At 53.6% G+C, this 25,658-nt stretch overlaps 2 protein-coding genes across 2 annotated transcripts; both read left to right on the top strand.

The window, feature by feature from the left end:
* Nucleotides 1–292: 292 nt before the first annotated feature.
* On the top strand, nucleotides 293–15,653 carry UHMK1 (U2AF homology motif kinase 1). Its single transcript, XM_030953645.1, has 8 exons — nucleotides 293–638; nucleotides 1,629–1,921; nucleotides 4,577–4,768; nucleotides 5,545–5,639; nucleotides 6,661–6,737; nucleotides 10,072–10,170; nucleotides 11,048–11,136; nucleotides 11,599–15,653. The coding sequence occupies exons 1-8, from the start codon at nucleotides 347–349 to the stop codon at nucleotides 11,743–11,745; spliced, it is 1,284 nt and encodes a 427-aa protein (XP_030809505.1). The 5' UTR covers nucleotides 293–346; the 3' UTR covers nucleotides 11,746–15,653.
* An 862-nt stretch (nucleotides 15,654–16,515) lies between these two features.
* On the top strand, nucleotides 16,516–23,980 carry UAP1 (UDP-N-acetylglucosamine pyrophosphorylase 1). Its single transcript, XM_030953791.1, is given in 11 exon segments — nucleotides 16,516–16,535; nucleotides 16,537–16,829; nucleotides 16,906–17,110; nucleotides 17,918–18,093; nucleotides 18,309–18,481; nucleotides 19,582–19,775; nucleotides 20,143–20,286; nucleotides 20,639–20,827; nucleotides 21,264–21,311; nucleotides 23,150–23,216; nucleotides 23,418–23,980. Coding segments are annotated over 11 exon segments (1,602 nt in total). The 3' UTR covers nucleotides 23,511–23,980.
* The last annotated feature ends 1,678 nt before the right edge of the window (nucleotides 23,981–25,658 follow it).

A 25,658-nucleotide genomic window follows, 5' to 3' on the forward strand; every position in this document is an offset into this window, starting at 1 on the left:
GGACGGAACTCGGAGGATGTTGAGGGTACTGGAGCCCGGGCTGAGGGGACCGGGCCCCGGGGGTACTGGGGAGACGCGACCCCAGCGGAAGCCCTGGCTGGTGTCCGGGCTGAGGGCGCTGGACTCCGCCCGTACCGGGGCAGACGGCACCGGGCCCAGGCACCGGGGCAGCCGCTCGCTCCCGGGCCGAGGGCCCCGCCCCGCCGAGGGCGGTGCCGCCGCCGTGCCGCCCCGCTTCCGGTGTCATGGCGGCCGGAGCGCGGCGGCGGCAGGGGCTGGGGCAGGGGCCGGGGCCGGGGCAGCGGCGGGGCCGCGGCGGGACGGCGATGTGAGGCGGGACGGCGCCATGTCGGGGTGCGCGTGGGGCGCGGCGCCGCCGCTGCTGGAGGCGCTGGGCCGGCTGTGGGAGGTGCAGGCGCCGCTGGGCAGCGGCTCCTCGGCCTCGGTGTACCGGGTGCGCTGCTGCGGGGACCCCCGGGCCCCCCCGGCGCCGTCAAGGAGTTCGTGCCGCCCCCCGGGGCCGCGGCCCGGGCCCGCTCGCCGCCCCGGCGCCCGCCCGCCCGCCGCCGACTGCGCCGAGTACGGGTTCCGCAAGGAGCGCGCCGCGCTCGAGCAGCTCCGCGGGCACCGCAACATCGGTAACGGCACCCCCGCACCCCTGCCCCGATCCCCCAAGCCCTGCTCGGGCACCCTCTGTCCCTAGGGCACCCCCAGGGTAGGCTCCCGCTGCCAAACTGGTGTCTCCTGACCGCCCTCGCAGCCAGGGGAGGGAACCCCCGACTGCTTTGGGAATACAGGATGCCCCCAAACGCATCCCCGGGGCAATGTGCCCCTCGGATTGGCACCCCTGGGTGGGCAGATCCGAGGGCCCCTCGCCTGGACACCCGAAAGCAGCTTCCCTGCAGTGAGTGCTCCTGGGTACCCCACCCCTTCCCTGGGTGGGGGCTCTGCAGTGACATCTCCAGGGTGGGCAGGAGAGATGGGGAGAGGGGGTCCCTGCAGGCGGGGCACCCTGGAGCCCTCCTTTGGGCAGGGTGCCAGAGCCCCAGCAAGGACTGGGTTCCCTGCGGGACAGCTGTGGGACGGTGTGTTCCCACGGTGCTACAGCTCCAGGGCTGCCTTCCTGGGTGGGAATGAGCCTGGGAAGGGAGGAAGCTGTGTGTCAGAAGTGATTGCTGGAAGTGCCAAAGTTCACCCACCACTGATATTTTTTGTCGGCATGAAATGCTTTTAATTGCCTGGACACCCAGACAGCACATGGGTTCCCACTCTGCAAAGTTTGTCTGTCACTGGGTGAGATTGACAGGTCTCTAAAGAGTGGCACTGTGTCCAGTTTGACCACTGGGATGTGTTTATCCATGTCCCAGAGACTGTCCTTCTCAGCAGGAGCGCTCAGCCCTGTCCCTTTAGCAGAGCCTGGGGAGTGTTGTGAGACCAGCCTGTCCTCTGAAGCTCGTAGGGGTGAAATGGCTGCTTTTCCCTTGCTTCTTCCTCCCTGGTTCTCCATCTCTCTGAGCATCACCCGTTACAAAACATCCGAGCTGCCTGCCGCAGCTGTTGTGCTGTGGAGCAGTGGGAGGTGCTGGCTGGTGCTTGTTACCGATGCCTGTCCCCATGTCTCCTTGTAGTGACACTCTATGGCGTGTTCACCAACCACTACTCTGCCAACGGCCCGTCTCGCTGTCTGCTCCTGGAGCTGCTGGACATCAGCGTGTCCGAGCTGCTGCTGCACTCCAGCAACCAGGGCTGCTCCATGTGGATGATCCAGCACTGCGCCCGAGATGTCCTGGAAGCCCTGGCTTTCCTGCACCACAAAGGCTATGTGCATGCAGACCTCAAGCCACGCAACATCCTGTGGAGTGCAGAGGAGGAGTGCTTTAAGCTCATTGACTTTGGACTTAGCTTCAAAGAGGGGAATCAGGTTTGGAATGTGCTACTCTTGAGGCAAGATGGCTCTGTGTTGAGTTGTGTGGCTCTGTGATGTTTTCCAAGTGACCTGATCAGAGTAGGAGCTGAGCTGGTGCTGAGGGTTAACTGGAAAGAGACTGAAGCTGTGTTTCCATTCTGCTTGCATGTCTCTGGTTTCTGTTGATGTCTTCGCCTTTGTGCTACAAATTCCAATGTTAATGATGCACTGAGAAAAGTGGTGTCTCAGCTTCCTGGAAACTTTGCTAGTTTTTATGTGGTCAGACAAGTGGGAGCACCCAGAAATGTAGAATTCCCTTTTATCATCCCTTACCATGTGTTGAAGTAATCCAGGCTTTGCCATCAGCCTCCCTAGCCAAGTGTGTTATCTCTGGCAGTGTCCTTGTACTTCCCTTTACTTTCACCCTATCTTGAGCAGCCTCCCTTCCTCAGGAAGTCTGGATGTTTCTTTCCCACATGTATCAAAAGTCCATGGTCTGGTCCTGGGTAGGCAGTGTCTGTTGTACTCTTTGTCCCATTTGCTGGTCTCCTGCTCTGCCTCCTTGCTGTCACTTTTGTTTTGGTGATACTGAGTTGTTTGTCCTTGCCCATTTTACTCTCTTCCATGGCTTCTGATGGAAGCAAAGAGCCTCAGAAGGTTCTGTTGTTGGCTTGATAGATCTTCCTTTCACTCCTTCCTCCTCTCAGTAGTGGCCTGTGAGGAGTCTCAGTAAAGCTTTTCCATCAGCAGCACACTTGCCTTTAATCACTGGGTGATAGATGGTAATTTTTTCTGTGCCTTCCTACAATGTCCTGGTTTGTCCCTATTCCATGCACTTTACCCACTTAGCAGTTTTAAATTGATATACTTTTTTACTGGTTTACCTGGTATTGACAGCACAGCCCACTGATTGTGAATATCAGGGGGTTGTGTGGGTGACCTATCTCTGAATTCTTTGGTACAGGAGTTGTTTTTAATGTTTGGACTTCTTAACTCCCCCGTGTTGTCTTCAGTTCTCCCACATTCTTGGCTGAGTTTCTGGTGGTAATCTGTTGCTGTCTATCAGCAAAATACACACTCCTGGTGTCCTGTGTCTAATGCAGGTATTTTTATTTAATTCAGGTCTGTGTTTTGCTGCTTGCTGTGTGAGTTGCCTCATAATAGTTGATGGGGTGTTTTATTTGCTTCCTTGGTTTCTTCTAGTCTGCTTTCCTTGGGCTGAGTTTCCTTTGCCATTTTTCAAAACCACACTGGTTGTATGTGTGAATCTTCTGACCTTGCTTTGAATGTGCACCAGGTACCAGAGTCCCGTCCCCACCCCTGCCTTGGGCCCAGCCTGCATGCATAATTTCCTTATCTGAGTCAAAGACCATGCTACTTTTATTTATGACAGCCCTCCCAAGCTCATCCTTACACAAAATTTCCTGCCATTGCTGTTTAACAGGGAATGGTCGTACACAGAGCAAAGTTTCAACCTCTTAGAGCTCTCAAAATGCTTTAGGTGGTAGGAGAGGAATTCCCTCTCTCTCTTTTTGCTGGTGCCATTGATCATAGTGTTTTCTCTATCTCTGAATGTTGTTTGGGGTCCTGCCAAGTTGCTGCTATTGCCATGCTGGAGGTTCTGCTCCCTACTGATAGGAAGAGGGACAAGGATGAGCAGTTTGTGTATCATTTTTAAGTTCATAAACCGCTTTTGAGCTCTGTTGCTTGAAGATGTCTTCTGTAAACTTTATTTTCAGTCAGAGAACCACATAATCTTGGTCTGAATATATTCTCATGGTAAGAATTCCTAATCCTATGCCTTATCCAGGAGAAAGTAGGCTTGCATATTCTTCTGTCATTTGTTGTGTTGCATCAGTGTGTCTAAAATGAGCCCCCACATGTCAAAAAGAGCCAGCATGCAGTTTGTCTTTGGACACTTAGAAGACTTGGCTGGACAAAGCCACAGCTGACTGCCCAGGTATTGCCTGTTAGCAGGAGACTGGACTGGAGCCTTCAGAGCAGCCCCTCAGCCAGTACCTCTGTGATTCTATAATTCCCTCATTTCTTTGGAGCAGGCAGCTCCAGTGTGGGCATTTCCTCTCACTGTGCCAGCCACGGCAGCTGGGCAGGTACTGATTGTGCAGCAGTTGAGGCTTCAGGGGGAGATGGAAGAGATGCATGGGAAGTGCCATTGATGATTTCCTTCTCTGAGCATTTTAGCTGCTTGCTTCCAGAGAACATCAGCACTTGAACAATGGCAGCAGCTCCTGGTGCTCACTGCTCAGACAGGGCTGTGCTCTCAGGCAGCCCATGTGGGAGTATATTGTGGGTGTTCAACCCTTATTTCAAAATTTCTAGCATCATCTGCATGTAGGAGAGGTTAAAGGGCCAGTCCACAGGGACATCCAGCCCCTTCCTCCCAGCAGTGCTGTGTGTTTCAGAGGTCAGATGTTAGTGCTGTTTTGCTGGGGGGTGTTTTTCTTCCAGACAGTCCTGGTTTTCCCTCAGCACAGCAGTATAGGGAGCTGAACTGCCTGCCTTGCACAACTGGCTCTACAATGCTTTCTGTCAATTTAGCAGTAGTATTTTGGAGACCCCTTTGGAAGGATATCAGAACTGATTTAAGGATAGAGTGGAGAACCTGAGTGTGGAAAATCAGCTTTTCCCCTGTGTTTTTGTCTCCTGTAGGATGTGAAATATATTCAAACAGACGGGTATCGGGCTCCAGAGGCAGAACTGCAGAACTGCCTGGCGCAGGCAGGGCTCCAGAGTGAGACAGAGTGTACCTCTGCTGTGGATCTGTGGAGCCTGGGAATCGTTTTACTGGAAATGTTCTCAGGAATGAAACTGAAACATACAGTCCAATCTCAGGAATGGAAGGTGAGACAGTTCTTGCTTGCACCAAATGAATCCTTCTGTCTCTTGTTCATAATCTGGATTTGTGAGGTAGCACCTGGCAACTAGGTAGTGTTTCCAGGATGTTTATCTAATCCTATTGTCTTGAGAATTAAGATTCCTGAGCCTTAAAGACCCACCTGCCCTGTGGGACTGGCTTGGCTGAATGCTGCTTGTGTTCAGGTTACTGAAATAGGCGTGTTCCAGGAGTCTGTTTGGAGCCTGTGTCTTGCCTAGATTTGGTAGGCAAGCTGTGCTGGCTGTAGTTGTGGCATAGGAGGAAGAACAAAACCAGTATCTGATGACTGTCAGCTAGTTCAGCAGCACGATGGCAGAGGAATTATATGCTGGGTTTAGTTTAATGTTAGCTGTAATTTGGGGATCTTCTTGTAAGTCTGTATCCTGAGAAAACAAGAGGAAAGCTCTATATTGTGAGCCTGGAACCTGACTGTCCTCTGTTCTGTGTGAAATAACTTTTTGTGCTCCTCTTCCCAGAAGGAGTATCCTTTCAGCATCAGAATCTCCACTGCAACAGAAAAGTTTCTTGCATGTGGAAATTTCCAGCTTTTGCTGGCAAATGGGAAAAAGCTGATTTGATGTGAGCCTGCTAGTTTAACATGTAAGGCTTGGGCATTGGGGATCTCTCACAAAACCCCAGAGAACCACAGCCCTCTGCATCCACTCTGGAAAACGATGGGATAGTGCAAGCTTTGCACAGTCTGGTTTTTACCTCCCTAATCACTGTTTCTTTTTCTTTCCAGACAAACAGTTCTGCCATCATCGATCGCATATTTGCCAGTGAGGGGGTGGTTAATTCAGCCATTCCAGCTTATCACCTCAGAGACCTTATCAAAAGGTACCCTAGCATATTTGATAACTGTTGCTTAAAGATGTGCTCTGTAAAGTCAAGCCTTGCTCTTAACAACTTCGAGCCCACACCTAATCTTTTTTTTCTTTTCTTTTCTTTTTTTCTTTTTTTTCTTTTCTTTTCTTTTCTTTTCTTTTTTTCTTTTTTTTTTTTTTTTTTTTTCTCCTTTTTTCTTTTTCCCCTCTCTCCCCTTTTTTCTCTCCCCTTGTGCTGGTAACAAGTGCAAGCATTAGCAGAGATGTTTCAGTTCCTCTGATTTTGGCACAATTTGGAGTAAGCACATAGAGAGTGTCAGTCATGATGTTGATCATTTGCTGTTTCAGTGCTTTGCACTTGCAGCTGAGAGATTGTATTTGGAGAAAACTGCAGACTTTGCTGCTTTTGGGGATTGTTATCATAAAAAAATGAGGGAGGGGGCAGAAAGTGCTGCTCTCCACTGCTGCCAAGATTCAAAGGCACTTTTGCAACTCTCCTGAGGGGTCTGCCAAGGGGGTTGTTTTCACTGTCTTGTAGCTGTGCTCTTAGGCTACAGAGGGAAGAAGACACAAATAGCATTAGGAGCCCCTGGTAAAGCCAAGTTAGGGATATTCTCAGGCAAGCTCTGGGTTATTAGCTGCTTTGAACCCCATTTGAGAAAAGATGTGGGAGCACTGTGGAGTGTGATCACTCTCATGAGACTGCATGTATGTCTGAGATGTGGGATGAATGGCCTGAGGATGTGGAGCTGGAACATGCTGTGCTCCTTGTAGACTTGTAAGTGAGCAGTTCTCAGTATTTGGTGCTGAGAGACATCAGGAAGGAAAGCCTGCTCCTACATCTACCCAAAATGCTTTCAGGGGATCCTTCTGGTGTGCTTCAGCTGCAAATTGCAAGATGTGCTCCCCACTCTTCTCCTTGTACCATAACCACCCCAAAGATAGGGTGTTCTCTATGCCAGCTTCCAGCCTGAATGCAGTGTGTCAGTGCAGGAATGTCTCATGCCTGAACATAAAGGTGTCTTCTCTTACAGCATGCTTCATTGTGACCAAGGAAAACGAGCCTCTGCTGAGAAGGCTTTATGCAGCCCATTCTTCAGCATTCCCTTTGGTAAGCTGTGGCTATGGCCCCTGCTCAGGACTCTCTCAGCATGTGCTGGAAGCAGCACAGAGGGCAGTTAACTGTTGTTTTTTGGCCTGGCCTCGTTGCTGCTCCTCTGTGGCACTTGCCAGCTCTCCAAGGTGCCACAGGAGGGAGGTCACAGTGATGCCTGTGCTCTCAGTGCTGCCTTACTCCTGCAGCTGCCTTACTCCCCACAGGCTGTCACTTTTTCCTAGCTGGACTCTGATTAAACTCTGTCTCCAAGAGTGTATTGGCAGCAGCATTCATCTGAGGGCACAGAAATAACCAGGATATTTACCTAACATTCTGACTGTTGAGGTGCATTTGAAGAGTGCAGTGCTATTTATGGTGAGTGGATGGGTTTTCTTACACCAACTGTTTTCCAGTTCAGAAATCACCAGGAATGTGAGCACCTTGAGCATGGTGCTCACATTCCTGGTGGCATCTGCTGCTGCCTCTGGACAGGTGGTCTGTGGTGGCAGCCTGGTTCTGCAGTGACTGGCCTGCAGTAACCTGTGTGGCAGATCATGGACAGATGTCACTGTCACTTTCATCTAATGCTGTCCCTTTGATTTAATAAAATAGTGGTGTTTCCTCAAGACCTCCCCATGTGTGTTGCAGGCAGTCAGCAAAGGTGAGCTGAGAGCTCCCTGTGTAGGCTTGTGTCCTTCGCTATTTTCTGTTCCAGATGCAACTGAGTAGCATTCTCCAGAGCTTGTCAGCTTTCAAGAGCACCAGTGAGGAGCTGTGCATCCAGGTTTTCTGAAGCCTGAATTAATGCTGCAGGCTGAGCTAGCATTTCCCCTTGAATCTTAGCCCTGCTTTTCTTAAGCTCCTTGGTGCACCTTGCAGCCAAGATTATTAAGTATTGCTTCTTATAGATACTGATATTTCTGTATGTCAGGCAAAGGTAACAAACTCAATCCTGTTTCCAGACTTCACCTATGTCTCAGAAGCTGGAGCTGTTCTACTCAGAGCTGCCTTCCATGGCTGAACCTTGCAGCCAGTACTGCTTTAGAGCAGAGGGAGTTGTGTATTGGCAGTGTTCTCTGGGCTGGTTTTAAACACACAGACCTCTAACTGTACTGAGGAAGGTGCTTCTGTGGTTAGTGCTTGGAGTTTATATAGCAGCATCCATTTGGCTTAGTTCTCTTTGCTGCTTCTTTTCTTTGACAGACTTGCACATATGCTTGTCTGCACAAAGAAGCATTTACTGCTGCTTTCCCAGCATGTCAGAAAATGACCTGTCATTGCCTTTCACTTGGACACAGCTTTTCTGTTTAGAGCAAAGACAGCTGAGAATAGCTTTCCTTGTCATATACAGCTAAGTCTTTCCAGTTCATCAGGTTCTTTCCTGTGTTGTCAGTGTGGTTGGTGTCACCTGTCATTTGCAGAGGAGCTGGGCAGAAAGCACCTCCTAGGGCAGAGGATTGCCAGGAATGGATTTGTCACTTGGGTACAAGAAGACCAGGTGTCTCAGTTCCAGGGGCTGGTTTGTCTCCCTCTCTGGAAAAACTCCTATGAAATGAAGGACAGATTTACTTTAGTGTCTGTCTTTTCTCCCAGGTAGCAAGCGATGGGACAAGAAGAAACAGCCTCAGGTTGCCCTGGAGGAGATTTAGATTGGCTGTTAGGAAAAATTTCTTCAAGGAAAGGGTTGTCAAGCATTGGAACAGGCTGCCCATAGAAGTGGTGGAGTCACTATGCCCATTAAAAGATGTGTAGATGTGGCACATCTGGGGTCATTGTTTAGTGGGGAGCTTGGCCATGCCAGATTGGAGTTCATCATTTAAAAGGTCTTTTCCAACCTGAACGATTCTATGATTCTGCAAATACAAGGAGTAGCATATAAGACCAGGGTGACACTTAAATGTTCTTTCAGTCTTCAGTTCATCTGATGTGTCTTGGTTGCAAATAGTCCTAGAGGTGCACTAGGAGCTGGAACATGCCTGGTTATCTGAAGACAGCACCTTTCTTCAAAGGACTGCCCCTGAGAGCTGTCTGGGCATCAGCTGTACTGATAAGGCCTTTAATACTCTGAGCTTTTTCTAAGGGCTCTTCCATGGCAGGCAGGAGATTTACAGCTTCTGTGCCTGCCTTGCATCTCTTCCTGCACTGTGAGATCAACATCTGACTGTGCCTGGCAGAGATGTCAGCTTCCTCACAGGCATTGTGTGCTTAGCTGGGAAAAGTATTTCCTAGAAAATAACAGCTCACTTTGCAGGCATGGTCAGAAGGCTGAGACTGGAGAAATGAAGCCATTTTCCTTTTCTCTCCCCTCTCACTGTAAAGTGGCAGGGCTGTGAGGTCCTGCTATTATGTTCAGCTGCTGTAGCTCTGAACACAAATAAACACATCATCATTCTCCAAGTACAGCAAGTTGGGTGCCCAGATCTTAAATTCATTAATGGCCTGTCACTAGCGTACAGGAACATGAAATCAAGCTTTTTTTTCTGCAGAAGTGACACTGTCCCTGTGGCTTTGGGTTTCTAGAGGGCTGCTTATCCTCAGAATGTGATTGTCATTAGCCTTTTCTCCTTGGCTGTTGCCTTCTCCACAGTGGCATCTGTGCTGCCCTGCTCCAGGCCATCCTGGAGCTGCTTGTTTTCTAGAGCCAAGTGCCCCATGTCCAGCACCCAAAGGGTTTTATTTCTGCTCCTGTGAAGTCCTTTGAGGATCACTGCTCACGCACCTTGTGGCCATACCCCATTCTACACCATTGCATTGTTTAAGTAGCTGAAGTATGGTGGTCTTCAAAACAGTGGATTGCAGTTGGGTTTTAAGGGGAAGGAGGTTTATATGGTGTTCAGGGAAGAACTAAAAGATATTCTGAGGATATATGAGGCCTGTGACTTAGTACAGCTGAAGATTGGAATTAGGGAAGCTGGCCAGCCTGTTTTCAGCTCATCTGGGAGCAGTGACAGGAGAGGCAGTTGCAGAGTATTCCTTTGATCTTCTCACATCTCCATATATATATGGGGTAGTTTGTTCAACTAGCATAGCTCTTGAGGTCACATCAGTTTCTGAGACTGGGCTAAGTAGACACAATTCTAGCTTTAATTTGAAAAGCAATTTCAGATGTTAGCATTGGAATAATTGCAGAGTGCACTGAACCCTTTGGAAGAGTCTCTCAGTGCACAGGTAAAGATAAGGTGGAAATGGAGAATTCAGACTATAAATGCAGTTAATAGTGGAGAGAAGCAAAACTGTACTGCAGAGAGCACTAAGTGCTTGAGTATCACAATGTGTATTGAGTCATCTTCCTCTTTTCTTGCCCCTTTGACATTGACTTTGTTTCTTTGATTCTGTGTGTGTCAAACAGCTCCCCATATTGAAGACTTGGTGATGCTCCCCACACCTGTGCTGAGGCTGCTAAATGTTCTAAGTGATGCTTCTCTGCAGTGTGAAGAAGAATATGAAGGTTGGTGCAATTCCCATGTAGCAATGTTGTCTTACAGACTTTGTTTTCTGTGGCTCTGGGGATGTAAGAGCAAGCAGGTGACCAATTAATAGGCACAAGAACAGCAAACAGAGCTGCCCAGCTGCACTTTGGTTGCAAGGGGTCAACTGCACCAACAGAGAATAGACTGAGATTGAGAGAGAAAGCAGAGTTTGTAGGGAATTCTTGAAGAATCCCAGATTTTAAAAAAAAAATATATTTTCTTCTTTGGTTAGATGCTCACCGAATTCACAATGTGTTTGTGGCTCTGAGCTTCTGCTGGATGTGTACAGGACTCGGAAGCCCAATAGCAGAGATCCTCAAAAATTTGCTGATGAACTTACCCAAGATCTCAGCAGAGAACTAAAATTTCTCAGTGGAGTTCCTAAAGCGCGGTGGATGGCAGGCACGGTGGTGACCCCACGGTGTGGGATTTGTGTTTCTGTGTGCTGTCAGATCCCCGTGAGCAGCACAAGGCAGAGCACTCTGGGGACACGAGCTGAAAGGCCGAGTTCTGCTCACACAAAGAGGGATTGTGCCAGCTCCTTTAGTCCCCTCCTCCAAGTGCCATAGCAGGCACTCCTAAATCCCCAGTGGTTTAGCTACTGGAACCTGCTGCTGGAGGTTCACTGTCTGAGGGTCTGTGTTCCTGAGCCTCACTTCAGACACTTCCATCTCATTACATGGCCATTAATCAGCGTCAGCTTCTGCTGTGTCTCCTCGTGCTTGTTTATTTTAAATTGAGAGGAAAGGAATATTTGTTGTCCAGGTGTTCTTGATGTGTTCATCTCGCCTTTGCTTGTTTCTTGGCTCACCCTGATTTGCAAAGTGAAAGACAACGAGCTCTTTCCTTTCCCAGATATCCTGGAAGATATAAGGGAGGAGTGTCAGAAATACGGACCAGTGGTTTCCTTGCTTATTCCAAAGGAGAATCCTGGTAAAGGCCAAGTAAGTGAATGGGGGGAAGAAGCTGTGTGTTCCTATGTACACTCCATGTGCTGCAGGACTGCTGCTCAGTGCCTGGAAATCTCCTGGCTGATGGCAGTGCTAAAAATAAATGGCTGTTTTGAGGGACAGCACAGGTTCCTTCCTGGTTATGTAAGGTTACCTAACCAGGGAGGGGCCCAATCAGCTTTAGCATGAACGGAAGGAATGAAGAGGAGAAGCCAGTGGCTGGGAGAGGAATTGTTGAGGGTATAGACCACCAGCATACTTTCTCCCACCTTACTAAATGGAGGAGGAGATGAAATCCTAGTTTAGAGATTCAGCTCTTAGCTTCAGTGCTCTCTGCTCAACCAAGGATGGAGGGGAAAAATTTGTTTAGGAGTGCTAGTTTCCCCCATTGCAGAGGTGGGAGGGGGCAAGTGGCATGGTGCACTGGAAGTCCTACTTCTCCTCTCTCTCTTTCAGGTCTTTGTTGAATATGCAAATGCTGGTGATTCCAAAGCTGCCCAAAAAATGCTGACTGGAAAGATTTTTGATGGCAAGTTTGTTGTGGCTACGTTTTACCCACTGAGTGCCTATAAGAGAGGATATCTGTACCAAAACTTGCTGTAGGCAGTAGCAACAATCAGGAGAGTTGTCTTGCTCCTCTTCCTCACGTTTTACAGTTGAATGTGCAAAAGAGCTTCCTAGCCCTGCTTCCGAGTCATCTGTGAAGGAGAGGTGCAAAGGACTTGAATGGGCTTTGAAACTTTACTGCTGCTTGGTGATGTGCTGAGGAGGCCGGGCCGCTTTCGGCGTGCTTGTGTGTGTGCTGTGCTTGCTCATTTACTGGGGGTGTGGCTCTGCCCGGGGGCAGGACTGGGGACAGGGGCAGCCCGGCAGCCGAGCAGATCCTGGCAAGGGCTTCTCAGTGATTTGAAGTGAGTCCAAAGTCTTGGCCTTAGCGCTGGGCTTGGCTCCGGGGAGAGGATTTCTTTGTTAAGCTTTCCTGTAACCAAATCCTCGTCTCTGGTGATGGAGGAGGAGGAAGGCTTGCCTGCTTTTTGTTGATACTGTTATAAATAAAGAAGCAGAAACACCATCCTCTCTAAACCAGACCAGGAGGACTTCTGAGTCTTCTCCTGACATAGAGCAGGGAGAGGCAATGAAATTGGATCTGCTGAGCCTGTGGGGTTGCCCTGTCCTCGTGACTGAGCAGAGCCATGCAGCTGATGCTGGGCTGGGCAGTGACGTGTGGATGATGCTGTCTGTGGGGAGCTGAGCTTGCTTGTAAGCCTGGGGTGGGCTGGGACTGATGGTGGAGACCTGGTCAGAGCAGTGCCAGCCTCAGTCCCAACACAACCTGTAAGCACTTTGTAGCCTGAGTAGATGTGAAAACCCCGCCATGTGGATTCATCTTTCTAGCACAGACCCTGTGCTGGCACTGATGCTCCCTAGCTCTGATGCCAAATCATCTGTGATATGTAAGCGTCTTTCAGTGATATTTTTGGAAAGGAGTGCTACAGCACACAGTACTCTTTGTGTCACAGCAGGACTCCTGCCTTGGGAGTCTTATAAGAACAAATATTTGTCCGTTGTAGGTCCCACGCTTGGCTTTTCTGTGTTGTGCGTTTTGGTTTTGCATTAACCCATTAAGACTTGTAGATTAGAAGCACTGACACTTTTGGTCCTTCAAAGGTTACAAAAAGGGCTTGAGGCAATCTGAGATCCTGTACAGAAAGGGCTTAAGCAGTCACCAGACTGGACTGGCCAGGAGAAGGTCTTTCACAGTGTCAGGGACAACAGCCACACGCCTTTGGGGAAGACACTGGTGAGCAGCATCACTTTTCCCCAGAGCACGCTCTGGTCAGTCAGCTGCTGCCATGGGGCAGGCAGAGGCTGTTTGCCACGGATTTCCAAACCCATGCACCCGGCAGAGCCTCTCCCTCCAGGGTGGGCAGTCTGCTCCTGATGGGCACAGTGTGAAACAGTTTGTTTAGAGGGTCACCAGTGTATTCTGGCTTGTGGTCTTGGTCTCAGTTTTAGTGAGGAGGAAAGCCCTCCTGAATTCTTCTCTTCAGATGAAATACTTGCGACAGCTGCCTGAACCATCCCTGACCTTCCCTGGAATAATACCTGAATTACCTTGCAGTTTACTGTTTGCATCTTGCTGATGCTGGACTTGATAGAATCCTACACTTAAAAAGTTCCTCTTGATTTTTTGCCCTGTGTGTGGTGTGTCAGGAGATGCAATGATGCAATGTCTGTAGCATTTCATGAGTCTGAGTTGCTCTCTGTGCTGGTGTATAGTGCTGTCTACTGTGGCCCTTACCAAACTCCCTCAGAAAGGACCAATCTCTGAATTCTTCTGTTGCCTTTGGGATGGTGGGCTTGCCAGGGAAAAGAAAAAAATAAAATCCCACAGTGAGTTTTAAGGTGTGATTTGCTGATCAGATTTTTCTGGGAATGATGCTGCTTTGGTGTACATAGCTGTTCAGCAGCCTTTGCATAGGTGGGGTGTGTGATTCATTGCTTTTAATTTAACTGTCCTTTGAGTGAAGCACCTTTTAGTGTCTGGGAGGAATTGAATGGTAACTGCGTGAGGGTTTTTCCTGTGTGGAAAGCAGTGTTTAAAGTATGGCTGGGTCTTGGCTGACCTCCTCAGCTCTGCATTACTGCTGTCCCTGCAGGTTGAGCCAGGGCTCAAAGCGCTTTGGTCCAGACATGCACGTGTTGAATGGCACCATGGCAGCAGCACTGAGCTGGCAGGAGCAGACCCCAAAGCTCCTGCTCTGCTGAGTGCCAGCCCAGGTGGGGCCCCAGGGAGCTCCCCTGGGTGCAGGGTGGGAGGTCTGTCACGTACAGCAGCACTGGGACAGAGAGATGCTGGGATGCAGGATGGAACTTGAATGTGTTCAGAGTTCTCACATCATCTGTCTAGGACTGTGAGCTGCTCTGTCATCTTTCAAGCATGACTTTTTCAGTCAGAATTCTTTCAATTAGAGATAGAGTTGGGCCAGGATTGACCTTCAGAGAGGAGCTACAGCCTATTCCTGCAGCATGGCAGCTCTTCCACCAGAGTTTGGCTGGGGTTTTGTGTGGCTTCTTTAATAGGGGCTAAATGAATCCTCCTGATGCAAACTCCCGCTACCAGACATTTTTCTCCAGATGTTCATTGGCCAGGCTTGAGCACTGAGCTGGGTAAAAAAACCCAAAGCTGCTTTTCATTATATTCCTCCTGGCAAGAGCTGAAGATGTTGATCTCTGTCCTGTCACTGGATCCACCCTTCTGCAGGCTGTGGGGTACAGGGAGGTTTAGAAGCATTTAGAAGCATTGTTACTCCTCACGCTCTGCCTTCAAAGATTTTTTCTATCAAGATGAAGCTCACTCTGGTGTCTCAGTGACCTGTTGGTGTCTTGGCATAAGTTTTAGCCCTGCTAAAACCTTGGAGTTCCTTAACTCTAGATGGTATGTGAAGTGTGCATGGTGATTCAGTCCAAGGCGCCTGTTGTGGTGTGTCTGGGATGGGCCTGGCTTTCCTCATCTCCAGATACTGCTTGCTTGAGGTGCCCAAGTGTTGAGGCTTTCCCCTCAGATGCTCTCTGGGTTTCCAGGTCTGTGCTGCTCCCCCCTCAATAACCCTCAGTGTAGCACCGACCTACGTAGTCCTACCCTACTTGTAGGGTAACTGGTGTTTAAATCACTGGCCAAAGCACAAGTCAGCTCCAATCTTAGCTGTATTCCTAATTTTATTCTCACTGGTCTTCAGCCTCGTAACAAGGTAGCCTGAGCTCGGTGTTGTAGCCAGGTTCTTTGCAGAGGGTACAGTACACTTCCTGCTGCTGTGCCGGGTCCTGTAACCACGTGCCTCCCTTCGGGTTAGATGTCACTTGTTGTATCCCGTCACGCACCATTGCTGAGCAGATGTGTGCTTGGTACAGGTGATTAATAAACCATGCTTCAGTACGAGGTGCTTGTCCAGCGTGCCCTTCTTCTGGGACACTGAAATGTGTCGTGTAGCTGAGCAAGTTCTCAGTCACCGAGCAGCAGGGCCTCAGTCTGGGGGACAGGACTGTGCCCCAGCCATGGCAGCGTTGCTATTTGTGCTTGGAGACCATGGCTGTCAGAACTCCTTCCAGTTCCAGGGAGGGCTCGGAGGCGGGGAGCCGTGGGATGGAGGGGGCTGTTAACATCATCGTAAGGCTTTAACGAAGCAACTTCATCTAAGGAGGGGAATTTCACCACAGCTGTTGGCTCAGCAGCAGGACATCTTTCCCTTTCTCTTAGTATCACCTGCAAAGTGCCATCGAATTCCCCCTCCCTGCAAGGATTTCCACGGAGTCTGGTTGTGCTGTTTCCACTCTGCTTCCCCACTGCACTCCATCCCCCTTAGCATGTGTCTGTATGGGAAATCATCTTGGAATACGTTTCAATTCATGCCAACTGCATTCCATCCAGGGAGCAGTAACTGTGATTTACCCTGTAATTTCCGTACTGTTATAACTCCTGTTAGACACTAATAAAAATCTTCACATTTCTCCAATTGTACTCCCCGTTAGCTGTCCACAGCGTCCCCGGCAGTTTTCCCCAGCCCCGCACGCCGGGGTGGCCTCTGCCTGGCCGGAGCCCGCCGGGCACTCGGGGCTCGGCTTCCTGCGGCAGCCCCGCTTCCCCACGGCCCCCGGTGCCACGCTGGCCTGAGGGTTCCCAGAACGATGCTGTCCGCAGGCAGTAACTGAGAGCCGCCTGGTAACGCAGGCGGGCCCCGCGGGAGCTGCGCCTTGCACAAGGCCCGGGGCCGCTGCAGGCGCGGCGGGTGAGCAGTGCTTTGGCTGCAGCCCGCTCTGACGCTGGCCCGTCCCGGCACCGAGCCTGGCAGAGCTCCAGAGGCGTTTGGGGCAGGGCGTGGTTCCCGGGGCGCCCTATGCAGGGCCGGGAGCTGGACTCGATGTCCCTGAGAGTCCCTCCCAACTCAGCGCATCCCGTCATTCCGGGACACCACGCGCCCCGCTGACGGCAGGAGCGCCGGTGCGTGTGTCATCGCAGCTGACGCCGGGAGGCTCTCGGGCCCGGCCGCGCTGACTCCTCCTCCGCAGGGACCTCGCGGGTGCATTTGGCCGCGTTTGAGGTTTTTCCCTCCCCTGTCACCGCCCCCGAGCCCGCCGGGGCCGCGCGCTGACGTGGCGCGCGTTGCCATGGCAGCCAGCAGCGCGCGCCCCCGCCGGCGCCGCAGCGGCCCCTCCGATTGGCGGCGGCGCCGCGAGGGGGCGGGCGGTGCCGCCCCTCCCCCGGTGTCCATTGGGCGAACGGCGCGCACCACGTGGCACGGGCCCCGGCCATTGGCCAGCGGGGGAGCTATAAAGGGCGGCGGCGGGCGGCGGCGGCCCGCGGTGGCGGGCGGGATGGAGGCGGCCGGAGCTGAGGGGGGACGTGGCGGCGGAGCTGCGGCAGCGGCTGGCGGCGGGCGGGCAGGACCATGTGCTGCGCTTCTGGCCCGAGCTGGACGGCGCGGCCCGCCGGGCGCTGGCGGCCGAGCTGTGCCGCATGGACGTGGCCGAGATCAACCGCTTCTTCCGCCGCGCCCGCGGGGACGGCGGCGGAGCGGCGGCGGCGGCAGCGGCAGCAGGGCTAGATGCGCGCATGGAGCCGGTGCCGCGGGACGTGCTGGGCAGCGCCTCCCGCGACCGCGGGCTGGTGCCGCGCTGGGAGAGCCGCGGTAGGTGCGCGGGGCGGCGGGGCTTGGCGCGGCGCGGAGCCGGCGCGGAGGGCCCCACGCGTGTCTGCTCCCCCAGGGCTGGCGGAGATCGCGGCGAGCCGCGTGGCCGCGCTGCTGCTGGCCGGCGGGCAGGGCACCCGCCTCGGCGTCCCCTACCCCAAGGGCATGTGCGACGTGGGGCTGCCCTCCCGCAAGACCCTCTTCCACCTCCAGGCCCAGCGCCTGCAGCGGCTGCAGCAGATGGCGGAGGAGCAGCACGGCACTCCCTGCCACATCCCCTGGTGAGCCCCGGCCTCGGGGGGACACGGCTCGTGGGGTGCTGTCGGAAGGGACCGGCCGGCACTGCTGGATCAGGGTCCTGTAGATTGGCATAGCCCCTGGGTGTCAGCAGCCCGCGCTCCTCTGGGCTGGTGCAGTTCCCCTGTGCAGCCCGAGGTTAGCCTGGGCTGGTGCAGTTCCCCTGTGCAACCCGAGGTTAGCCTGGGCTGTGCAGTTCCCCTGTGCAGCCCGAGGTTAGCCTGGGCTGGTGCAGTTCCCCTGTGCAGCCCGAGGTTAGCCTGGGCTGGTGCAGTTCCCCTGTGCAACCCGAGGTTAGCCTGGGCTGGTGCAGTTCCCCTGTGCAGCCCGAGGTTAGCCTGGGCTGGTGCAGTTCCCCTGTGCAGCCCGAGGTTAGCCTGGGTTGGCCCCTCAGAGTGAGTGCTTCAAGGCTCAGGGTGGCACTGGCAGGTCCCACGTTGTCAGACTCAGTCCCACGGCCCTTTGGGGAAGGTTTTCATGTCCCCATGCAGGACAATAGCCACGGAGGGTGAGGAGATGAGCTGCTGAGGTGCTTTGTAGACAAGGCAAGAGCTGGCCGCTGCAGCTGGGTGTCCCATGCATGGTGTTGTATGGTTTTGGAGATGTGTGTTGCAAGGAAGGGTGAAACCCTTCATTGGCTTGGCAAAATGGTGGGACCACAGCAGGTCAGATTCTCCTAAGTGTGGGGGGAAGGGGGAAAGCATGTCCTGGGTATTCCCCACATTTGGGATGAGGGGTGTGAGACCCTGCCTCTCCTCCCTGGTCATTGGGTGTTTTCTACTCTGCAACAGGTACATTATGACAAGTGGCCGCACTATGGAGTCCACCAAGGAGTTCTTCCAGAAACATCGGTATTTTGGCTTGAAGAAGGAGAATGTTATCTTCTTCCAGCAGGGCATGCTGCCTGCCCTGGGATTCGATGGGAAAATCCTGCTGGAGGAGAAGGGCAAGATTGCTATGGCACCAGGTTGGTGGCCAGGGTGAGACATGGTGCTGAGGAGCAGCTTTTGGAACTGCGCTCTTCACTGTGACCTGGCCCACGGCTGACTCAGGCTGGGAGGTGTCTGTGTCTGCCCTGGCAGGGAGGACCAGGGTGGGGTGTGGCTGGGCCCTCCACATGAGCCCATGGGGAAGGAGGGTGAGCAAGGGTGGCTGACGGACAGTGGGACGTTCCCTCTGCAGATGGCAACGGGGGCCTGTACCGGGCGCTGGGCTCCCACGGCATCATGGACGACATGGAGCGGAGGGGCGTGCACAGCGTCCATGTCTACTGTGTGGACAACATCCTGGTGAAGGTGGCTGACCCCAGGTTCATCGGGTTCTGCTTGGAGAAGGGAGCAGACTGTGGGGCCAAGGTATGGTTTTAGGACTAGGCAGGCACTGCTTCTTCAGAGCTGGGTAGGGTCTGTCCTGCTCCTTGCCTGGCTTCCCTGACTTTTCACCCTTCATTTGCTGTCTTGCCACAACTAGGAGGGATAGCTAAGTACCTGGAACTCACTGGTGGAGTAACACATGCTGCCACAGTCCTGCCTGCCCCTGGCATCCTGGAGGATGCCTGGCACTGCTCTTCTGCCTTGTACAGGAATATGGCACCAACAGGCCCAGGGCTTGGAGGTCCCCCTGGGATCAAGAGGCTGCTTGGGAGCCCTGTGTTGCTGCCTGGCGAACACCCAGATGCTGGGCAGCTCTTCTCTGGGTGGCTGTGGCTAGCACAGGCAGACAGGATCCTTGCCATAAGCTGCCAGCTGTCCCCAGTCTGACATCCTGGACACCAGACCAGGAAGCAGCTGGGTGCAGCTGACACTGAACCCAGCACCATGTCTTGTGGACAGGACATTGCACACTTAGAGCTTTACTGTGTTTGCATTTGGCTTGGCTCTGGCAAACAGGTGAAAGGACTTACTGGTCTTGCAGCTTTCAAAGGGTAAGCTGAGAAATGGAAGGCAGTTTTCTCCCCCTGGCCTGCATGAAAGAAAGAGGAAATAAACCTTAGCATAATAAACCTTAGCATGCAGAAAGGAGAAAGCCCTGTGCCCCTGCATGCAGCGGTGGGTAGGGATTTGCTGGGGTATCTCATAACCCAGAGGGAGGTGTGTGAGGTGCAAGGAGGAGAGGAAGGTCAGGGGGATGTCTCTGCTGAGCCAGCAGCCTTCTGGTTGTGAGCAGCAAGCTGGCTAAAAATATCCATGCCTGCTGCCAGCTGCACGTTAGCCTTGTGCCACATCCTGCTGTGCCCTCTGGGTGTGTCTGACACCTGTCACCAGCCCTGCCATCGCAGCCTCCTCTAATCCCCACTGCCAGAAGCACCTGGGAGGGGAGGGCTCCTGCATCCCCAACCCTGCACCATCCCAGCAGGGGAGAAAGCCTTTCTAAATAGGCCCTGCTGTTTCCAAGGGAGTGTGTTGGGAGCGTGGGGCTTCGGGTGCCTTTCCCTGACAGCGCTTCCCTTGGGCAGGTGGTGGAAAAGACCAACCCCACGGAGCCGGTGGGCGTGGTGTGCCGCGTGGACGGCGTGTACCGGGTGGTGGAGTACAGCGAGATCTCCCTGGGCACTGCCCAGCAGCGCGGCCCCGACGGGCGGCTGCTCTTCAACGCGGGCAACATCGCCAATCACTACTTCACCACTGCCTTCCTGAAAGATGTGGTCAAGTAAGGTTCTGCTGAGTGCCAGAACAGGAGTGCTGGCACTGAAGTGCTGCTGCTGGGCAGAGCTGGCTGTGCCTTGCTTGCTGCTGGTTGAGCTCCAGGCGTGCTGGGATGAGGCCCCTGCAGAGCTGGTCTGACCCCCACCTGTCTGCACAGCCCCTTCCTTGAGATAAGGGTTCTCTGGGCCGTATCTGGATGCTGCTTCCAGAGTGCAGGCATGTGGGGCTGTCTCCTGGCTGCTGTGGGGATGAGCAGCCCGTGCCTTGGGGCAGCCAGGGTAAGAGCAGGGCAGCCATCCTGCTGCAGCCGTGTCTGAGCTGGGGATGTGGCTTTCTCGGACAAGTGACATCCCTGTCTTGGCCTGTTGCAGCACTTATGAACCACAGCTGCAGCACCACGTGGCTGAGAAGAAGATCCCACATGTGGACATCACTACAGGGCAGCTAGTCCAGCCCGAGAAGCCCAACGGGATTAAGATGGAGAAGTTTGTCTTTGACATCTTCCAGTTTTCCAAGTATGTCCTTTGCTCTCCGTGGGGTCCAGGCTGGCTGCTGGCTCTCCCTGGGGAAGCTCTGAGGGCCTCTGGGGTTGTGCCAGGGTGTGCCCACTGGCAATGCCCCGGGATCAGGATAGGATGGCAGCTGGCGGCTTGGGTGTTGCATGCCTCCTGCTGGGCTGAGCCCTGCTCCTGTGCCAGAGGAACATCTGCTGACCCTACAGGCCAGGCCCTGCCCTCCCTCCTGCACGGCTGTGAAAACAGCCCGTGGGTGTGGGCCTGGGGAGGGCTGTGGGCCCAGCTCAGCCACCCTGGCAGGGGAAGCAGCCACAGTTTCCAAAGCCCACCCTCCCATGCCGTGTTCCCCCAGGAAGTTTGTGGTGTATGAGGTGCTGCGTGAGGATGAGTTCTCTCCCCTGAAGAACGCGGACAGCCAGAATGGCAAGGACAACCCCACCACAGCCCGACATGCCTTGATGTCCCTGCACCACTGCTGGGTTCTCAATGCAGGGGGGCACTTCGTGGATGAAAATGGCACACGCATCCCTGCCATCCCTCGGTGAGTTGCTTCTCCTGTCACTTTTGCTCCTTTTTGGGCTGGATATTAAGCACAAGGCAATCCCAGCACTGATAACAGCGTCACAGAAGCAGCCAGCTATGGGTCCCCTCTCCTGGGTGATCCGTGGAGCAGAGCTGGGTGTAAGCTGTGTGGTGACAACAGGACTGGTGCTCAGTTGGCAACAGCTTTCCTTCTCAATTCAGCCCCTATGAACTGAATCCTGCCAGCCTCCATTGCACAGCCAAGGTTGCCTCTGCAGGAGGGAGGTGGCTCCCTAAAGGCAGAGCACAGCAGCAGGTCCGTGCAGCAGCCAGGCTGGTATCAACACATCCCTCAACCACGAGACCTCCCGCCGGCCTCTTTAGGGATCAGCAGACCCCAGACTCGTTTTGCTCTGTTTTTCCCCCCTTGCTAACCCTTGTTTGTTCCTGTGTAGCATCACAAACGGAAGGTCAGCTGCCAGCCCAGCAGATGTCAATGACAAGTAACTATCCATGTGCCAGGTGCATGGTGGCGGGGCTGTGCTGAGGGACTAACGGGCTGCAGGCAGAGCGGCGTGCCAGGCTAACGGGGCTGGGGGCGCATGTGGCCGCTGGGGCATGTCACCCCTGGGGACAGGGGGTGCCGCTTCTCATGGTGGCGGGGCAGGCAGCTCTGCTCCCTGCTGGGCTCCTTTCCGCAGGGATAACTGGATGGGGCTCATGCTGTTGGTACCGATGCAGGATGGCAGCAGCCTGATGCTGACTGCACACAGCCCCCAAAGGTCACCCCGCAGGCAGGGTGCTGTTGGCAAACACCCTGGCACGTCCTTTGATGCCACTCCCCTGTTTGTCACAGCACGGCAGGGACTGGTCCCAGCCGGTCCCAGAGCTGGGGATGGCTGCCATCTCCTGGTGTCTGCCAGGCGTCCAGGCAGACCGAGATGGGATTAAAAACATGAAGCAAACGTCAGGCAGGCTTTGATGTAGCAAGTGTGAATCTGAGCACAGCAGCCAGCTGGGCTTTGTGTGACTCCAGCTCTTGAGTTTGGAAGATCCAGAGCATGACACTAGGGAAAGCCCCTGGCTCAGTGCTTGACAGTTTACGGGAATACACAGGGAAGTTTTAACTCTTCTGTCATGTTCTTTAGGCACAAGCGTGCTGGGACTTGGGAGCTGGTGAGTGTAAATTACTCACAAAGTAAGCAGTCTTGTTCACTTCCACTCTTTCATAAGCTTTATCTTCAGGTACTTCCTGGTGGAATACAGCTGTTTTATCTCTGTTTTAATTCCAGACTCCAGGTGTTTTCAGGCTTATAACTAAGCCGTCACACTAGTTAACATGCAGAAGAAAGGCTGCACCTTGTCCCACATTTACCCTTCATTACCAGTTAATATCAATTGTTTTTTAAAACTACTATCTTGAATCTAACATTCAAAGTAAATACCAGTGTGGGTTGGGATGGGTGAGTTTTATTTACTGACACCTGAGACAGGAGAGGGCTGGCAGAGGAAGGAGCTTTGACCTGGGTGAAGGCAGCGTTGTCACAGATGGCATTCTGCCATGCCTGCCTGGCTGCTGTGGCCACTGGCTGGGAAGAGGCACCCTGGGGTGCTGGCTGCTTGTTGGGTCCACACAGCTGCACCCCCAGATCTACATGCCAGCTGGATCCAGGGATCATCCAAGCATGTCCTATGAAGGCTGGTGGCAGCAGGAGCAGGGTCAGGGACCCCACACAGGCCCCTGCCCAGCAGCGCTGCTGCAGTGGGCAGCACTGGTGTGGTTCTGACATTTTGCTCACCAGCTCCATCCCACAAGCAGAAGAGAGGAGCCAAGTTAGTTGATCTAACAGACACAGGCAAGAGGAGCAGGCAGTGCCGCAGGGAGTGTTTCCGAGTAAGCAGAAGGGCTTACCCTGTGTCCTCAGGTTGTGCTTTAAGTGAGAGAGGGCTAAAAGCAAGACCTCTTGCTTTATGGGAAGGTGCTCCGTGAGCGCATCTCACATCACCCCAGGGCTTCAGGAGGAGAAGGAATGGGTGACTTGTTTCCATGCAGTATTGAAAAGAGCGGGGCTGGGGGCACAGGCAGTGCTGTAGTTACACACATGGAAAGGCATCATGAAAGCCCCATCTAAAGCTCTTTTCCCTTTCAGTTGCTGGTGGTATCTAAACTTTAGCTGGCACCTCTGTGGAGAGCACGCAAGGCTTAACTAACCCAGGGCAGCTCTGTGCTGGTGGGGCCTGTGTGGGCCCAGACAGCCCCTGGCCTCGGCAGATGTTGGGCCCTATCTGTGTCCCCCCTGGGCTGTACCTGACTGTCCTGACTGTATATTTTTCTCTGCAGCTTGAAGGATGCAAACGACCTGCCAATCCAGTGTGAAATTTCTCCCCTTGTCTCCTATGGAGGAGAAGTGAGTACTGGCTCTGCAGAGCTCGGGGCCCTTGGCATGGGAGGGCACACGTGTGAGGGATAAGCCACAGAAGCTTATCCCTCACTGGGGAGCTTTTTGGGGCAGTGCCCCCCAGGCTGCCAGCACAGGAGAGGGGCAGAGGCAGCTCAGCAGCCAGGTGATGTGCAGGGTGTTCCTAACAAGCCACTCTCATCCCCGCAGGGCCTGGAGCAGTTGGTGAAGGACCGAGAGTTCCGCACGCCTCTGATCATTGACGAGGATGGGATCCACGAGCTGGTGAAGAACGGGGTGTAGTGGCAGCCCAGTGGTGCCCAGGCAGGGCTGTCCATCCCGCCAGGAACTGGGGCACACCACGGTGGATAACTGGGCCTAGCAGGGACTGCTCCTGCTTGCTCTGGCCCTCTGCAGAGGAGGATTTGACCCACTCGGTTCTTGGCATGTTGTATGCTTCTATTTATATTTTAATTTAAAAACCAAACGCTACAGATTCCCCTGCCACAAAGCACAGCTGTGGTGCTGCCCTTTGCACCCCAGGCTGTGGGCATTTATTTTTAAACATGTGTATAGTAATAGTCATTGTACATGCAGAGAGGGGATTTTTATGATATGGGGCTGGGTTTAATCTAGAATTTTTATTTTTCTTAAATCTACATGACTATTTTTTTTTAATAGGGTCCTTGCCATTGCCCATGTCCTCCCTTTTGGTCATCCTTTCTATATTGCACAACTGGAAGCACCCAATTAAACTCTGAGTTACTCCTGTTTGTCTTCTGTGGTGTTTGAATGACAATGACTTTGCACCAAGAGGCTCATGGAGTAGAGAGCCGACTGCATCATGCCAAGTGCTCTGTTCAGTGCAGCAAGGGTGGCTGTCTGGGGGGGCTGCAGACAGGGCCTCTAGCCTGCAGTGCTCATTTGGGCTGTTCCCGGAGGAAGCAGAGAGTTGTACCCTCCTCTTATATTTCTGCAAACAGTGGCAAGCCTTGAGCAGGTAGGAACAGGCAGGTGTGTTGCACTGCCGGAGTGCTCAGGGTGAAATCAGCCTGGCACTGAGCCCTCCACCAGTGCCATGTGCCCTCTGCTTTTCCTGGAGGGGCTCTGGCTCCTGCACGAGCCCACTGCCGAGGAGTGTGGTGTCCTGACTGCCTGGGGCAGAGCAGCTGTGCTGCCTCCACTCCTGTTTGGGAAGAAGGATGTAGAGTTTGGCCAGTTCCTCTCCTGATCCTGATGTGGCCACAGCCTCTCACTGCCCCATGGCTGCCTGGGGAGGGATTTTCCCTTGCAGGCCTGGGAATGGGACCCAAACCACTCCCTCTGGGGGAAGTCACCACGTGCCCCCGAGGTGCAAAGGTGGCTGCTGGGCACCCCAGGCTCAGCCAAGCACTTGGTTCCCCAGGCACTGTGCCAGGGCCACCAGGGCAGTGTGGGGGGTCCTGGCTGGTGCTGTCTCCTGCCGGCTCACCACAGGCTGGCTGGGCTGTCCGTGGCCGAGCCTTTGGCTTTTGGGCTTTGCAGACCACCACCTTTGCATTTGGTCCTGGGGCTGAGCGCCAGGGTGCCGGCTGCTGCCAAGTCATTTGAGCAGCACTTCCAGGTAGCAGGAGGGGAGTGGAGCAGAGCTGGCTGGTGTTTGTGCCAGTGTGCACGTACGTAGGGCAGCCTGTGCTTCTCCCTGCCAGCTGATCTGGGGCAGTACATGGGGCACTGCTCAGACCTGCTCCCTGCCAGCCCGGGGGAAGCTGTGCCCTGCCTCTGTCGCCCTGGGCAGTGCCGGCTCAGCTGGTGCTGCAGCCGCTCTGGTAGCAGTGACAAGGGTCACCAGTGTCTGCTGGGAGCAGTGCATGGCTTCTCCTGCCTGTGATTCAGTTGGTTTGTCTGGAGACTTCATGCTGCCAAAGAGGTTTAGGAGCAGGGCTACAGCCCTGAGGCTTTGGGGTGTCTAGTCGGACAGGAAAGCTTTTTTGGGAGTTGGTGGCCTGCTGCCAGGGGGGCTACTTCCTTCCCATAATGTGAGCACGGAATTCAATATAGCCAAAACAGTCTAAAATTTTTTTTGAAAAAGTTCTTTAATTGTGGTTTTTGATGTTGCACAAAAAATAATGTGAGCCCATTATTATTAGTATTAGTAGTAGCAGTATTATTTTCTCCCTGCCTCGTTGCCTAGCCGGTGGCCACCGTGCCAGGCTAGAGCCTGGAAATGATGTCAAGCCACCAGCTCTGCGTGGAGCTCGGGGAGCTGGAGCCCCGAGCCCTGAGCCAGGTTGGTCCTTTGGCTGCTGTCCTGGCCACGTGTGCCCGTGCAGGAGTCCCAAATCATTCCCCCAGGGGCCCGGAGAGGGGTGGCCCATGTGGGACCCTCTGGGCCAGTTCTGGGGTCTTGTGGAGTGTCCCCATCACCCACATTTCGGGGGTGTCCTACCCAGCCCCACAGTGCAGGAGGAG

Source organism: Camarhynchus parvulus, chromosome 8 (genome assembly GCF_901933205.1).
Source record: "Camarhynchus parvulus chromosome 8, STF_HiC, whole genome shotgun sequence".
Taxonomy (NCBI): Eukaryota; Metazoa; Chordata; class Aves; order Passeriformes; family Thraupidae; genus Camarhynchus; species Camarhynchus parvulus.

Excerpts from the sequence above, each read along its gene's own strand:
- UHMK1 (XM_030953645.1), top strand. The coding sequence starts at position 347 with ATGTCGGGGTGCGCGTGGGGCGCGGCGCCGCCGCTGCTGGAGGCGCTG. Across the intron at positions 5,640-6,660 it reads CTCAGAGACCTTATCAAAAG|CATGCTTCATTGTGACCAAG; the intron begins GTACCCTAGCAT and ends CTTCTCTTACAG. Across the intron at positions 10,171-11,047 it reads GTGTGAAGAAGAATATGAAG|ATATCCTGGAAGATATAAGG; the intron begins GTTGGTGCAATT and ends TTCCTTTCCCAG.